Here is a 15,844-nt window from a genome sequence, read left to right as displayed (position 1 = left end):
AGCTTTATGCTTTTTTATATATATTAAATAATTTAACATTATATATTTTTAAAAGCGCTTTATTATTTTTTTTTAATTTATGTTTAGTGTAAACTATTTACTTTCTTAAAAAGTTATAGACTAATAAGAGGCAACTTTATTTATAGTAGTTAAAAAGTCCTTTACTACAGCATTAAACTGCGTTGTTTTTAGAACATTTTATGTCTCTGCTTCTATAGCAGCGTAGTTATACTCTGCTAGCTATAGGTTCTATATGCTTGCGTTTCTTAGCAGCTTTAGAAATGCATTATATTAGTTACACACACATTCTTATTTAAATTAGTTGTTAACGCCTACTATAGCTTTAAGGTTTGTAATTTACTATCTAAGTAGTTAATCTAGGGAACAGCATGTACACTGTAGATGCAGGCTAACTATTAACTAGATAAAGATAATAATCTATTAAAAGCTTAATTACTTTTTTTTATAATTATGTTTATTACTCTTATACTTATTAGCTTTAATTTTATAGTATTTAATAGCTTCTTTAAAAGCTTTAACACTACTTATTAATAGCTTATTTAAGTGCGTAGGCGTTTTAATATTAGAGGCTAGTAAAAACTTAGCTATTAGTAGCATCTCTAAAGCTCTTAGTTTAGAGATTATTTAGATAGTTAACTTAGGATCTACTTGCAGCTAGATGCTGTGCGCTACACATCTTAATTGCAGCTGCATCATCCAGGCTCTGTAGTCAGTGTGGTCTTAAAGGACAACTGTCGCGTCTTAAGGAGGCTAGGTGGCTATTTTGTATTAATGGAGGCACTAAGACTTTTAATTATTAGATTAAAGCACTGTTTCTAGGCTTTCTAAGATAAATAATAGGTTTAGATATAATATATAAAATAATTAATTAATTATATTAATTATGTTAATTTATTAATCTTTTTTTCTGCTTTACTTGTGTTGCTTAGCTTTTTATTCTGCTAATCTAAGTCCCTTACGCACTAGCCCTATGCGCGACCAGCTTGCAACATGCTGCAAAATGCTGCAATTTGCTGCAACATACTGTTCAAGCTTATTGCTCGTACTATGTAGCAGCTTTCGTCAAACGTTCCTCCTGTCTTGACAGTAGGTGCGCATATCTAACATAAGTATATACTTAAGCTATATGTATAAGACTTTTCCTTTTAGCTAGTAGCTATAGCTAATATAGCTAATATTTTACACACTAAGTATAATTTAGGCTATGTTAGTATAAACTAGTTTAGTATATTTATAAAGTGTTATTTAAAGCTTAAAGTAAAGTTTTAAATATAAGTATAGTTAGTAGATATTTAGCCTATTATAAAGCTTGTTTTATTAAAGTTATATATATTAGTATTTTAAATAGTATACTTAGCTTTAAATTACTTTAAAATTTTTATAAAAAGCTTTTTTATAGTTATAATTATTTTTAAACTTTACTTTAAGCTTTAAATAACACTTTATAAACATACTAAGCTAGTTTATGCTAATATAGCCTAGATTATACTTAGTGTGTAAAGAATTAGCTATATTAGCTATAGCTACTAGATAAAAGGAAAAGTCTTATACATATAGCTTAAGTATATACTTAGTAATTACTTACTTTTTATTATTACTTAGCTTTTATAAGTTAGCTATAAAATTAGCTTATAAGAGTTATTTAGTGTATTAGTTATTTATTATTTTTTAAAAAACTTTATACATAGCTATACTTTAAAAGTGTTTATTTTTTTTAAAAGCCTAAAGTATAAGCTATATTTAATATTTTTTTAGCATGTCTAAGTAGTGTTGTTAAGAATGCATTAGTGTAGAAAGAGTAGTTTAGTAAAGTTTTAGTAAAAGTAAGCAACTTAGGTGTGCAAGCAACTTGCCTGTAGAGTACGTTATTACATTTTATTTAATAGCCTAAAGTGTAAGCTGTACGCTAGCTTCTTTTAAAAGTCCTAATTAGTGTTGTTGTTAAAGTATTATAATGTTAGAATAGTTTTAGTAAGGTCTTAGCAGAGTAGCTGGCACACCTGTGAGGTACGTTAATATTAATTTATCGTGATAGAATACTGCTATTGTTGCCTCGTCTGTTATCGTTCGATTCGTTCCTGAGGAACTCGAGAATCACTCGTCAACCGTACTCCCACAGTAACACCCTACTTCAAATCCTGACCTTGCCGCTACGACTTCTTAAACTCTAGGAAATCAATCTCCGCTCAACCAACCTCACCCGGCCTCTACTCCCTAACCTCCTCTAAAATCTCCAACCCGCAATATGTCTCCCATGGGACCCTCTTCCGCACACAGCAAGCCACTTCTCTCCAGGCTCAACCCTTCGTCTTTCAAAAACTGCTCCACTAGTTCAGCATCACACTTGCAAAAGACATCCGCTCGAACCCGACCTTCCGCGCCAAGTTCGCACGCTCGACAAACATGCATCTACAAACACCCCTAGCAAGTGCGCCGTCTTTGCAGACAATCAAGCCGTCATTCAAGCAATGGCAGACCCCAAGAGCCCCTCGGGACAATATATCTTAGTTGAAGCTATACGAGCACTCGACAAGCTCCAAGACCAAGGGTAGGAGGTTTAGCTCCAGTACATCCTGGCGTATATAGGAGTGCCAGGCAACAAAGCGGCTGATTAGGCAGTCAAAGAAGCTGCTGGTCACAGCATTAATCTGTGAACAACGCTAACAATGCTAGAACCGCAACCCGCCGAGAGTTGCTCCAAATCTTGACAGCAACCACAAAACCTGTCATCCGTCAGAGGATGAGACACGAATGGAAGCTGGCCTGGAAGAAGGCTAAACACGGCGAGAGCTTTTTAGACTCAGTGTGGGGCCAGGAAAAGTGACATTTACCACCCATGTCAGCATGCACAGAGCGACTACCCCAGTCATCACACAGATGCGCCCAGGCAAGATCAGTCTGCATGCCTACCTCCACGCTATTAACAAGGCTGACACAAACGAATGTTAGTGTGGCCGTGGGCGCGAGACAGTGCGTCACGTCCTCCACGAATGTAGACGATAGACTAGCAAGCAACACCAGATGTAGACAGACAAATGTCTATGCGTTGATATTAAACGCATCCTCTGTAGCCCGTTAATGGCAGTATAAGTAGCTAAGAGAATCCTACGGACTGGACTCTTAGAATACATCCAGGCAGTTCTATCCACAGTACTTAAATATACGTAACGTAGACGAGTGGCTCCTGGCGCATAGAAGTGGCGCGATAGAATAAGAAACATTGAAGATCGCAAGGGCCTGTAGCACGGCTCAGCCACAACTGACAGCAGAATGACAGCTAGGGTTCTTGTAGCCCCACTGTTTGCGATGATGTTTGAGGACCTGTTCTAGTTGTCCACAAAACAAAATTCGGCATTCGAGATATAAAATAACTATCGTAGAGAATAAGGCAAAATTAATACCCTGTGCACGGTAACTACATAGTTTTAAAGTGCAAATGACCAAAAGGAACTATACCCAACCGCCTACAATACTCATATAGGCAAAGGACTAAGTTGCCTAGTCCGAACTACCTAAGGCGCTGCTTCTTAACGTTGATTATGTATCAACAAGATGGATGTGGGTCCAGTTCTATGCTCGTTTAGTTGTTGTGAATTTTAGAATCGAGGAAGCATAAACCAAGACAGCATGGGGCAGTGTGAGAACTAGGCAAGAAAAGCTGACGTGATTGCAGAAGTTAGACTTAGTACTTTAGGTGCAAGTGTCTACAAAAGCGGCTATAGAAAACCTCCAAGAAAGGAGTCAAAAGTCGGCAGGCATAGAGTTACTCTAGTAAATTAGTACGAAATCGATGCATGTCTGAGATAGACGGAAAGCCTGCAACTGGCAAGATACTCGTAAAACCAGTCTTCCGCAACTACGTTTAACTGTAGTAGAAATATTTCCGGACTTTTCGCTATCCAGCCAGCGAACTGGATGATGGAGGATTAGAACCACTTAAAATCGGCATTGCCATTACAATCGTCATTACAATACCTCATCGTATTGAAATGGAAAGACCTACATCTTATTTGTACATATATATATATATGCTATCCTACATAGCACTTAGCCCTTATGCCCTGCTATGCTCTACTGTAACATGGTCTACAATAATCTACACTAACGCCAACCCCTCCGCACCTTAATAAAACCTCCTTCCCCCTGCCTCCACCCCCACCTCCCCAACCCGTGGCATCCTCCTCCAAACCCTCCCCTTCTTCTTCCACCTATCGCTAAGAACGTGCCGCCTCGGCACCAGGACTTCGATTTTCTTTGCGCCTCGAGCCTGGAATCTAGACTGCTGTGCATCTAGATTTGAGGGACGTAAAGGGGGGTGGTGGTGCCGGCTAGTGAGGTATTTCCGTACTATTTTGTCGACAAAGGCATTACGGATGTGGTGAGTGTGAGGGTTACTGCGCGCAAGGAGTTGGCGGGCGAGGACCTTGGTTTGTGGGGAGAAGGTGGTGGTGAGCGGCTTGCTTTGAGCGTGGGTGTAGGAACGACGGCGGAGGCGGGGGAGGGGGTAGGGCGCTGCATCTACTCTTGATTCTGTTTCGGGAAGGGACGGGACGGCCAGATTGGACTCGGCAGACGAGACTAAGCTGCCGACCTTGTCGCTCTTTCTGGATCCATTTAGACTGGCAGGTGATGCCGAGGAGGAGATTCGTGCATTACTACCTTTTAACCCCGATCTCCTCTCATTTTGACACAGAGGGTGGGAAGATGTGTATTCCGAGATCGAAGCCGTCTTCACCGTACCCTTAACAGCCGTACCACCTGTCGGACCTTCGATCCAGACATCATACACACACTCCCCCCCTTTTCCATGCTCCGCCCCTTCTTTCTCCTTTCCACAAACCCTCAACTGCTCACCACAATACAACGGCGCCAGATTCTTGTATTCAATCGACTTAACAATCTGGGCCCCTGCTTTCTGCTTCAAATGATATGATATAAACGAAAGCATTAATGTTAAGGACAGAGGACCATGGACGAGTAAATTGCGGTGGCCTTCTATGTTGCGGCAGTATTCGGGGTCGAGGTGGATAGCGTGGGCGTTGAAGGTGAGGGCGGAGTAGCGGAAGAGGAGAGAGGGCGTGGGCGTTAGGGCATGAGAGAATGAGGGATTAGTTAGTGCTAGGTGGGGCATGTTAGTAACGAAACCATATCATATCCCAAGCGTTCTAAATACGGGGATTAGGTGTAGCATAGAAAGAGGCTCGGCGCGTACAAGGGAGATACTTAGGCGGCACAACAGGTCCATCCCGAATCCGCCTTAACTCCTCCCTTGATCTATCTTTCATAAATACCAGGTTCCGCTCCTCCACCAGCACTGCACCACCCCACTCCTCGCCCTTCCTGCCCTCTTCCACCATTTTCGCGCAGGCTGAGGCAGCCGCCATGTCCCCCTCCACTACCCTCCCAACCCTCCTCTCCACTGTAACATAGATTTTCGCCAAATCCCCCTCCCCCCTCACCACTGCCTCCTTAATCCTCTCCGCACAAACAAACAACCCCCCTCTCATTCCCACAACCAACCCCACCTCGGGATCCCAACACCCGTGCTCATCCCACCTGACAGCGCCACCAGCCCACATCCGCCGCACAAACGGCTCTCCCGGACTCTGCAACGGATCTGTGCCATCAGGCAAGAGTTCGTCAGCCGGAAGTGCAGGATTGAAGTAGATGAGGTGGTAGCCTGGGGGAAGTATGTGGGAATAATTCCCAGTTTCGAAGGGGGATTTTGCCCAGCCGGGGGGGAGAAATGAGGTCAGCGCTGCCTCGAGCTTTTGGCTTTGGAGGGGAGAGAGGTCGTCAATTAGGGGTGGGAAGTTGCGGGATAGAAGTGTGCTGCGGAGGGCAGTGAACCAGCGTGGGGGTTCTGGTTTAGAGGCAGGTTCAGAGGCGGAGGGGGAGGTGGAGGTAGAGGAGAAGTGGCGGAGGGGTCTCGTTGTTTGTATTCGGTGCCATTGGGTGCGGTGGAGGGGTGTTTTGGGTATTAAGCGAGTGGAACGCGTGGAATATGGCATTGAGAGAGCCGGTGTTTCTAAGTTGAGGTGAGTCGCACCGTGGGTTGAAGAGACGGGAGATCAAGTGTTACGAAAGTCTTACCGAGGTTTGTCTCAGTTTGTGAGTCGGTAGGGCTGAAAGGGCTTGGCTGGCTTGTCGTGAAACTTTAATTTGAGCCCTGAACATGTTCCGCCAGTCATCCGCCAACACCAGTCATCCAGCCAACCCAAAAACCACCAAAGATCAGGAAAGTTGCACCCTAATGTCCTAGCTACGGTTTCTCTACAATTCTTAGGTGGCCATATTCTAAGACTCACACAAAGTTTCTAGAATATTACGTCCAGCCGTTATTACGATATTAAGTTTGTAGTCTCCTGAATTTAAACACAATTCTTATATCTCTAGAACTACTTGATGGATTACTTTTAAAATCAAATAAGAGGTTTAAATTACGCACAGGGGACTAACCCTACTACGACTTTAGAATTTATTATGAAGCTGTTGTTAAGATATCAAGGTTCAACTTTTGTAAATTTTGGGGGTTTCGTGGTCGGATAGCCGGCGTGGCTGGGTGAATGGTGTGGCTGGGTGAATGGTGTGGCTGGGTGACTGGTAGAACACTTGTCGTGTGCGAAATTTGCTGGATTCTTGGCAATGCCAAGTAACCACTTTTCCCTCACAAATCTCATAGAGATCCAGGTAACTGCGCACACCGCCCTATATAATCAACCACAACGCGTTTTATTGTAAGTGAAGCTTTTTGTATGTATAGATAGAGCCTAACTTACAAATTTAATAGAGTAATAGATCATAGATCTAGCTGCAGTCCTCTTGCAGGCCCTCTAAGCGATGTGTTTTATAGAAGCGCGCATTCTTAATCTAGAGGCCTTACTACTAGCCTCCTCCTACTTAAAACGCAGCTAGAAGACTGCTTATAGTTGTTCTATTGTGTATTATCTTCTTGTGCTTAGCGCCTCTATCCTAGAGGTTATTATCTGTTCGCGCGCAAGCTGCTCTACTGTATACAACACCTATGAATGTCTTATGAAATATAGTACTATTACGCACCTAAGAACGCGTTAATTAGGGCGTCCTCCTAGGCTCACCCTAGCAGACTGGGAGGCTCTATTTGGTGAGCTTGTCGCGCATGGTTGGATGTACTAGGACGAGATGAAGTGGTGTAGATGCTTTAGGAGGAGCCATAGTTAAAACAGCGTGTACGCTACCTTAAGCAACTCTACCAGCTCTTCCATCGCGCGCAGCACTCCTACCGCGTGGAGCTGGTGCTGGAGTACTTGCAGTGCGCTTATTAAAGGCAGCAATACTATAATTGTTACTCCCTTATTTGTTACAAGTTAATTAGCAAGTAGCAGGAGCATTCCCAGCCATCTGTTTGCGTTGACAATAGGGATAAGCAATTTAGGGTACAATTACTAAATTTAATCAGCCGACGCACGGTCTCGCCTGACGCACGGAATTTGCCGTACAACGGCACCGCGACTTAAAGCTCTAGGGCAATATATAAATGGAATATAGGCCTAGTTTTTTAGTAGATTAGGAAGCTAATTACAGCAATTAATTTAAGGCTACTAGCTAGTCACAGAAGCGTGCAGGAAGCTTAATAGCTCTGCCTCTGCAATTTTGCTTGCATAGCAGCTCTACTACTTTAACAATTAATTAATTCTTAACTACTTACTCTAGCCTACTAGCTATAGGCTGTGTAGTCTTTCTAGCTTTTCTAGAAGTTTTAATGTTACTTTAGAGTTAGCAGTTAGCTTTTTTAGCTAGTTGCTTTTTTTTTTTCTAAAGCTTTTTTTTTTTAGCCTTTTATAGTTAAGCGTCCTTAGTAGCTGCTTTTATATGCTTTCTTTTCTTAGCTATATAAGCTTTTTTACACTTTTTAGCCTTTTTACACTTAGTTTTTTTATCTTTTTATTAACATAAAAGCTTTATAGTAGCTTCTTTCTTAGCTTATTAATTACATGCTTGTTAAACCTTTTTAGGACTATAAAATACAGCCCTACTATAGTACTGCTTAAGAGCTATAAGTAGAAAAAGTTTACTACACTTTTACTTTTTCTTTTTATTAACTAGAGCTTTTATAAGGCCTTAATTCTCTATTTAGAGAGTTATAACCTATACTAAGAAACTGTGTATAGTATTACTAAGCTGCTAGCCTGTTAGTTGTAGATATTACTAACTACCTTATATAAAAGCTTGTCTATGTGTCTCTAATCTTAAGCAGTAAGAGCTAACTAAGAGCTCTTACTAGAAGAAGGTCTACTAGTACTAGTAGTACTAAATTAAGTAAGAACTTTCTTAGAGTTAAATAGCGCTAGGCTATAGGCTTTAAAGCTAGAGAGTATATTCTTCTTAGTAAATAAAGTCTACTAGGCTTTATTAAATAGGTAAAAGAAGTCTTACTTTTGTTACAGTCTATGGTTGGACCGGCGTAACTCCACCAGCAGTGCTCCACAATCTAGCTGGATTGGGACAGGGCTCGCTTACAGACCAATCGGAGGACGCGGGGGCAGCGCACCTGCCCGCAGTCATGGAGGAATGCGTCGTCCAATGAGGAGGCGGGCCGCGTACCGATGGGAGCCCAGGGGAGCTCATGGGAGCTCTCCTTGGCGGGCTCCCATGGACTCCAACCAGCTCCCCTTAGCGCCCTGGCACATGTATATAGTTTCCACATTAAACAACCTTTAGAAGGTGTGTTTAACATTTAGTTTATTTATTACATAGACTAAGTAGCATTTAGCTTTCTAAGGAGCTGTAATACTATTTATATATCTTGCACTATATATACCTCCAACCCTGTCCTATAGGACCGTTTGACCCGGCCTCCCTACTGCCGCATTAAGGGCAAACCACGATCCGGTCTCCCTACCTCCCTCCATTAGCTCAATAGCCTGTACGTAGGACTGTACACCCTACCGGTTGGCCCCTACCACTCGTCCTACTTCCCCCCTAGGAATATCATCAGACTTGAGTGCTCCCCTAGAGCAAGGATTGTAACAACTTTATAATAGCTATAAACTTTATTAATTTATATATAAAACTAGCTAGTTTATTTAAATAAGCTATTACTAGTAGCTTAAACAGGCTAATGTTAAGAAGCTGTAGTGTATAGGTTAAATAAAGTAGATAGATAGCTAGTAAAATTCTGTTTTAGTTGCAGTAGTTAATAAACTTTATAAAAATGTAAAATCTATAGCTATCTAGAATTAATAGCCTGTACACCTAATAAGCTTTTTTTATCTGTTTATTAAACAGCTGTTTAAGCTAGTGTAAGCCTAAATTATTATTTATCTAGCTACTAAAAGATAAGGTAAAAAAGCACTTATATACTACTAAGTTAAAATCTTATAACTAGCTATCTTAGATGTTACTAGTGCTAGCTTAGTAGATAAGGCCTAGAGAGAGCGTAAAGCTATTAGCGTAAATACAAGCTATATAAGTTATCTACTTATAATTACTGTCTTATATAGCTTACTTAAGGCCACCTTTTTTATATCTCTACCTAAAGAAGATCTGCTTTGTTTTTAATAGTACACTAATAAAAAAGCCTTTCTTATTTATATTATACATATGCTGTAGCTCTATCTTATACTCCTAAATCTTCTACTGTAGTAGCTTAAAATAGAGCTTATATTTAAAGGCTAAATTAGCTTACTTTTTATCTTAATTTAGGCTAAAGGTCTAGTAAGTAACTAAGAAGATTTAATGCTATTAAAGAAAGTAATTAGGCTAAACTTTTTCTACTTCTCTACTACAAAGTTCTAAAGTAAAATTACATAGCTATTACCTTATAAGTAGTAGGCTATGCTTATAAAGCTGCTTAATATACTTTATAAGCTCTTTTTTTTATTGCTTATTAAGTAGTTGTTAGTTTTTATACTGCTCTACATAAGAGCTCTAAACGCCTTACTAATGCTTTAATAGCCTAGTCCTTTTAACACTATACTTTTTAGCTATTATAGTAATATTAATTAATTCTTTTAGTTTTAGCAATTTTAAATATGCTAGCGCGTTCTTAATACAGTCTATATTAGTGGAGTTGCAATAATGTCAAAAATTAGCAAAATCTGGTGTGTGCGTGCGTTAGGCGAGACCGTGCGTCGGCTGATTAAATTTAGTAGCAGTAACTACTCTAAAAATTAGTAAGATGAGGCTAATAGAGCCTATTAAAAAGCCTCACTTACTATGCAACCCCCTTCTCCCATTAGGTAGAGTGTATAAGGCGATATGCGCAGTTACCTGAATCTCTATAAAATTTGAGAGGGAAAAGTGGTTACTTGGCATTGCCAAGAATCCAGCAAATAGAGAGCCCGAAGCCATTGGCCCCCCAAAAAGTCTTGCGATGAGTCAAGTAGGGGCTCATTCCAATTGCACTCACCCTCTCCCTTTGGATCTCTGTCCCTTCACAACCTTGTCTTGTTACACTCTCTACAACCATCCTTCTCCCCGCCCTGCCTCTGAACAGCAATATGACAACTAATAACCCTCCGCCATCTCGTCCAGGCGTTCCCCTTAAGACGCCCAAAGGTACTCGCGATTGGGTTGGCCGAGATGCGCTCCTGCGTGAACATATCTTGTACGTGCTGTGGATCCGTGTCATTAGCTCCCCCGCTAAATCATCGACAGCCAGACGATCAGCGGTGTTTTCAGGTGCCACGGCGGCATTCCTTTGGATACGCCCGTCTTTGAACTCAGAGACGTTCTCACAGGAAAATATGGCGAAGATTCGCGTCTTATATACAACCTGGAGGACCAGGGTGGCGAGCTCTGCTCCTTACGATACGATCTAACCGTTCCTTTTGCTAGGTGGCTGGCTATGCACAGAAATGTTAAACGGATCAAACGCTACCAGATCGCTAAGGTCTACCGGCGAGATCAGCCTGCGATATCCCGGGGTAGATTTCGAGAGTTCTATCAGTGCGACTTCGACATTGCTGGCGATTACGACCCGATGATCCCCGATGCTGAGATCCTGCGCGTCATTGTTGAGGTCTTCGATGCCCTCCAACTAGACATCGCGATAAAATTAAACCACAGGCAGATCCTAGACGGCCTTTTTGCGGTTGCCGGCGTTCCCGAGGAAAAGATACGCCTTGTCAGCTCTGCAGTGGACAAACTTGACAAGGCGATATGGGCCGACGTCAAGAAGGAAATGGTTGAGGAGAAAGGTCTTTCGGACGAAGTCGCGGACCGAATTGGCGAATATGTGAGGCGCAGCGGCGGCATACGCGAAATGATCCAGATTCTCAAGTCGGATTCAGAACTTTGCGGGAACAAAAATGTGAAAGCAGGGCTAGATGATATGGATCTTTTGGTCACGTACTTAGAGGTTATGGGTGTCGCCGACAAGATTTCATTTGACCTTTCGCTTGCTCGAGGCCTGGATTATTACTCCGGCCCGATATACGAGGTTATCCTTACGGGCAAAAATCAGCCCAGTCAGGTTGGCAGTATTGCCGCGGGCGGGCGCTACGACGGTCTAGTGGGTATGTACAGCAAGCATCCCATCCCATGTGTCGGCATATCCTTTGGAGTTGATCGTATCTTTACTCTTTTGGACGCACGACAGAATAAGAGTTCTTCTGAGCTAACCCACGAGGCCGATGTATACATTGTGGCAGCTGGCGGCAAGGACTACGATGGGCTTCTTCTCGAGCGTATGGCGGTGGCACGCCAACTCTGGGACGCCGGAATCCGGTCCGAGTTTGCCGCCAAGGTGAAGCCCAAGCTGATGCAGCAGTTCAATGATTCCGAATGCGTACCCCTTACTGTCATACTTGGCCAGGACGAATTAGCAGCCGGTCAAGTTAGGTTAAAGGTTATGCGAGCCAGTGACCAGGAAACGGTTCAGAAGGATCGAGGCCAACTTGTCTCTAGAGAAGACCTGGTTCAAGAAGTAAAAACTCTTCTATTAGCCGTTGGACCTCAACAAGAATAGATATTCTGTAGTTTCTAAGCTAGCAGTAGTTATAGGTTCTATCACAAGATACACCTAAGTCTTGCTCAATATCTAAATTCCTCTTAGTTCTGCCTTGTGGCATTATTTAATATAACGTATACCACGGGCGAGTTGCTCACACACCTAAGTTGCTTACCTTTACTAAGATCCTACTAAACTGCTTTTTTTACACTAATAAATTTCTAACAACACTACTTAGACATGCTAAAAGAATGTTAGATATAGCTTACACATTAGGCTTTTAAACATGCTGCAGCTATGTATAAAGTCTTTTAAAAAATAATAAATAACTAACATACTAGATAATCTTTATAAGCTAATTCTATAGCTAACTTATAAAGGCTAGATAATAATAAAAAGTAGGTAATTATTAAGTACATACTTAAGCTATATGTATAAGGATTTTCCTCTTAGCTAGTAGCTGTATGTTACGTTACTTACTTTGTGACGCGGTCACGTGGTACTACAGCTGAGAAAAGTGGTGACGAGGTGAAAGAGGGTGACTGTAACGGCGCAGGGAAGGCAATGGATCCGAATGCGGTAGGAATCCTGTTTGCAGTAGTCACACGATAGTCGGGTGCGACGTCACCATGATCGGATGCGTTGTCACTATGGACGGATGCGTTGTTATCATAGTCGTATGCATCTCAGCATGGTCTGTTGCCAAGACTCACCTACTTATTTCGCATATATGTAGACTCCTACAAAGGACTCCTCTAGCAATACATTCAATGCAGTTCCTCATGCCTCTAGTGCCTCACATAGCTTCACAAATCCACTTAGAGGCATATGGGAGTACGTGGAGACTTAATAACCTAGGAATTGTAAAGATAGGATAGTAGGTGTCACGATTGTGCACGAGTAAGGTTATAGAGCTTCACAGAGGTCTAGTTTAATTACTACGTGAGGTATCATAGTAGGTATAAGACGTTGTGTAAGGAACAGGAAGGTTTAGAAAGAAATTAGTAATTAAATACTTAGCTTAAAAGTCTAAGCACTTTAGGTATAAATTAAGCCTATTCTAAGTTTAGTTAGTGTTAAGGTAGTTTATTCTTAAGTTTATGTCTATGTTATGTTGTGTTTATGTTAGACATGCACTAATAATACTCTAGTACACGTCTAATATAGTTATGTCTAGGATCTAGGGAGGATACTATAACAGTACCCCCCTCTTTATTAGGAAGAAAATCTTTTACATTAGTAGTTCTAGCATTAAGTTATTTTTATTAGAGTATAGGTTTAGTTTAAATAAGTATTAAGTGTAAAATTAGGTTACTATAGAGTTCTCTTATAAGGCTTCTATAGGTTCTTATAACAGTTTGTTATATCTAGTTTATTTTATAAAGTATTTATAGATATATTTCTTCTTATTAAACTAGATTTATTTAACATCTTTTATAACATATTCTAGTTTATTATTTATAATAATAGGTTTAAGTAGTAAGTTTAGCTGTCTAGGTAAATAGTTAGATTTAGAGGCTACTTAGCGCAGCAATAATACATAGAACACAGGGTGTATCTTTATGCTGTTAGGTAAGATTAATTAGTAAGTATATAATAAGACTATATAGGCTACTATAAAGAGGCTAAAGTTCTTTTAATTAAGTTTCTTTAATTATTAGTTTATTTAGATATTTTTAGTGTCTAGCTAAACCTTCTTACTAGCTGCATACACAGGGGCAGAAGTTTAGAATTAGTTTATGTACTTTTATTAAAAAGCTTAAGCTTATATAAGCTTTTTATAAATATATTTAAATATATTTTAAATTTTATTAATAAGTTTATTTACATTTATTACTTATATAAATTAATAAGTTAGTTAGGGGGTATTTATAAGTAGTTTAAATTTTATTTAAGGGTAGTATCTATAGTTTGCTAAAAACAAGGATACTTATGTTAATTTAGATGTTATGTTATTAGCTTTAAACTATACTATAGCTAACTATTTTACCTAGTTATTTTACTAGTAGTTTATATATGCTTATAAAACTTATTTTATTATAGTGTTTATGTTCTTAGTCTAGCTATTAGTCTTTAGGTAAAAAGCTGTAGATAAATAGAGGATAATTTAGAGCTATTTATAGAGTTTGTCTTAAAAAGCTAAGATAAACTGTGTACCTTTATCTAATATAATTATGTTAAGCAGGCTATAGTAAACTTATATGTATTAGTAAAATAACTAGGCTATATTAGAGGCAGTTATAAAAGAACATAGTATTAAGTGTTAATACTTAGTTAAGTAATTAACAACTACTATAATATTTATATACTTTTTAAATAAAAGTAAGTTTATAATAAAATTAATTAATATATCTTTTTAAGCTTATTTAGAGATTAAGAGCAGTTTAAGTAGGCTATTATACCTTTTTTAAGAAGCCTTTACTTTATAGCAAGTATAGTAACATAATATGTATTAGCGTACAGTATAGAACATGCAGGGCTAGTAGTACTCTCTCTGTAGTAGGTTAAGAGTCTTTCCTCTGCCTAGGTGTTCTCTAATAGGCAAGTTATATATAATTTAAAGTAGTTTAATTTTTAGTTTATTAGAATTAGAGATTATAAGTTAGTTATAGTAATATAGCTTACTATTTTAGTTTTTATAGTTAGCTAGTGTTACCTTCTTTAACTAACTAGCGCTATTTTAGAGTAAGTCTAAAGTTTCTTAAATAAATTTATTATTTAAATACTTATTAGTAATAATTTAATTAATTATTTAATTTATTTTATTTAAGTTAAGGTCTAAAAATAGCTTAAATTAAAGTAAAGTTTAGTATTAAGCCTTTTATACTTCTTCTTAAGTAGAGACATTTTAGGATTACTTTATAAAGGCATTTAGTTTCCCTTTATTTTAACTAAGATAATAAGTAATCTTAAAATTAAAATAAGATAGGTATTTAAACTAATAGGCTTATTAGTAGCTAAGTTATTTTATAGTTGCAAAGTACTACAAGTTCTTATAGTTAGATAGGACCTATATTAGATGCGCTGCACTTTCTAGTTTAGGTTGCTATTATTTAAAATAGTGTACTATAGCAAGTAATTTTTTATTATAGATTTTATAATTACTTTCTACAAGACTTATTCTTTTTAAGAAGTATGTAATAGGCCTAATAGTCTTATCTAGCTTAGTCTAGAAAAAAACTTCTACTACTATGTAGTTTAAGGCATTAGCTTTTATAAGTATTAGTAGTTTAAAGTTAAAATAGTAGAGTATTAAAGCTTTAGTAAAAGCTTTCTTTAGCTAGTTAAAGGACTATTAGTAATTTAAGTTAAAGTTAAATTAAACCTTTTTCTTAGTAAGTATAATTATAGGGCTTACTAGCTATAAAAAGTTATTAATAAATTATTAGTAAAAGTTAGTAAATTCTATAAAAGCTTAAACATCTTTTATGTTTTTTAAGTATTGCTAATCTAGCATAGTCTAAACCTTAATAGAGTTTATTTAAATACTATTTATAAAGATTATATATCTTAAATATGTAACCTTTAATTAGTAGAACTTGCATTTGTCTATGTTAAGTTACAGACCTACTTCTTCTATAGCTTTTAGCACTAGGCGTACATGCTGTTTATGCTCTAAAAGGCTATTACTATAGATTAAAATATTATTAATATACGCAGTACAGAACATGTCTAGGTAGGGTTAGAGTAAGTTGTTTATAAAATGTTAAAAAGTACTAGGCGTGTTAGCTAAGCTAAAGGGCATTACTAGGTACTTAAATAGTTTATATTAGGTCTAAAATGCTGTTAGCTACTTATTACCTTTTACTATTCTTAGCTTATTAAAGGTAGTAATAATATCTAACTTTATAAAATACTTTACTTTACTTAGTTAACTTAGAGTTTTTTATA

At 38.6% G+C, this 15,844-nt stretch overlaps 5 protein-coding genes across 5 annotated transcripts; 1 reads left to right on the top strand and 4 right to left on the bottom strand.

Annotated features, from left to right (window-relative positions):
* Positions 1-2,081: 2,081 nt before the first annotated feature.
* Positions 2,082-3,376, bottom strand: BDR25DRAFT_351950 (uncharacterized protein; the record flags this gene model as incomplete). Its single annotated transcript, XM_033694940.1, has 9 exons — positions 2,082-2,118; positions 2,176-2,206; positions 2,241-2,364; positions 2,394-2,509; positions 2,553-2,628; positions 2,678-2,744; positions 2,771-3,025; positions 3,055-3,318; positions 3,360-3,376. 9 exons carry the CDS (start codon positions 3,374-3,376, stop codon positions 2,082-2,084), a joined length of 987 nt encoding a protein of 328 aa, XP_033551249.1.
* An 840-nt stretch (positions 3,377-4,216) lies between these two features.
* BDR25DRAFT_301769 (uncharacterized protein) lies at positions 4,217-4,710 on the bottom strand. The gene is made up of 2 exons (XM_033689647.1): positions 4,681-4,710; positions 4,217-4,625 (listed from the first exon to the last, which is right to left on the bottom strand). Exon 2 carries the CDS (start codon positions 4,537-4,539, stop codon positions 4,369-4,371), a length of 171 nt encoding a protein of 56 aa, XP_033551248.1. The 5' UTR covers positions 4,540-4,625; positions 4,681-4,710; the 3' UTR covers positions 4,217-4,368.
* Positions 4,711-4,753: 43 nt separating this feature from the next.
* BDR25DRAFT_216539 (uncharacterized protein) lies at positions 4,754-6,032 on the bottom strand (the record flags this gene model as incomplete). Its single annotated transcript, XM_033684878.1, has 2 exons — positions 4,754-5,139; positions 5,234-6,032. Coding segments are annotated over 2 exons (1,185 nt in total), but the record flags the coding sequence as incomplete, so codon positions are not given.
* Positions 6,033-10,419: 4,387 nt separating this feature from the next.
* BDR25DRAFT_281369 (putative histidyl-tRNA synthetase) lies at positions 10,420-11,971 on the top strand (the record flags this gene model as incomplete). Its single annotated transcript, XM_033687884.1, has 2 exons — positions 10,420-10,609; positions 10,660-11,971. Exons 1-2 carry the CDS (start codon positions 10,503-10,505, stop codon positions 11,969-11,971), a joined length of 1,419 nt encoding a protein of 472 aa, XP_033551246.1. The 5' UTR covers positions 10,420-10,502.
* Positions 11,972-12,429: 458 nt separating this feature from the next.
* On the bottom strand, positions 12,430-12,781 carry BDR25DRAFT_351947 (uncharacterized protein; the record flags this gene model as incomplete). The annotated part of the gene is made up of 2 exons (XM_033694939.1): positions 12,430-12,638; positions 12,754-12,781. 2 exons carry the CDS (start codon positions 12,779-12,781, stop codon positions 12,430-12,432), a joined length of 237 nt encoding a protein of 78 aa, XP_033551245.1.
* Positions 12,782-15,844: the final 3,063 nt, after the last annotated feature.

This window comes from Lindgomyces ingoldianus, assembly GCF_010093535.1.
Source record: "Lindgomyces ingoldianus strain ATCC 200398 unplaced genomic scaffold BDR25scaffold_7, whole genome shotgun sequence".
Classification (NCBI taxonomy): domain Eukaryota; kingdom Fungi; phylum Ascomycota; class Dothideomycetes; order Pleosporales; family Lindgomycetaceae; genus Lindgomyces; species Lindgomyces ingoldianus.
This window is presented reverse-complemented; position numbering and strand designations above follow the sequence as displayed.

Coding starts and splice junctions, on each gene's coding strand:
- BDR25DRAFT_301769 (XM_033689647.1), bottom strand. CDS start 4,539: ATGCAGCGCCCTACCCCCTCCCCCGCCTCCGCCGTCGTTCCTACACCC.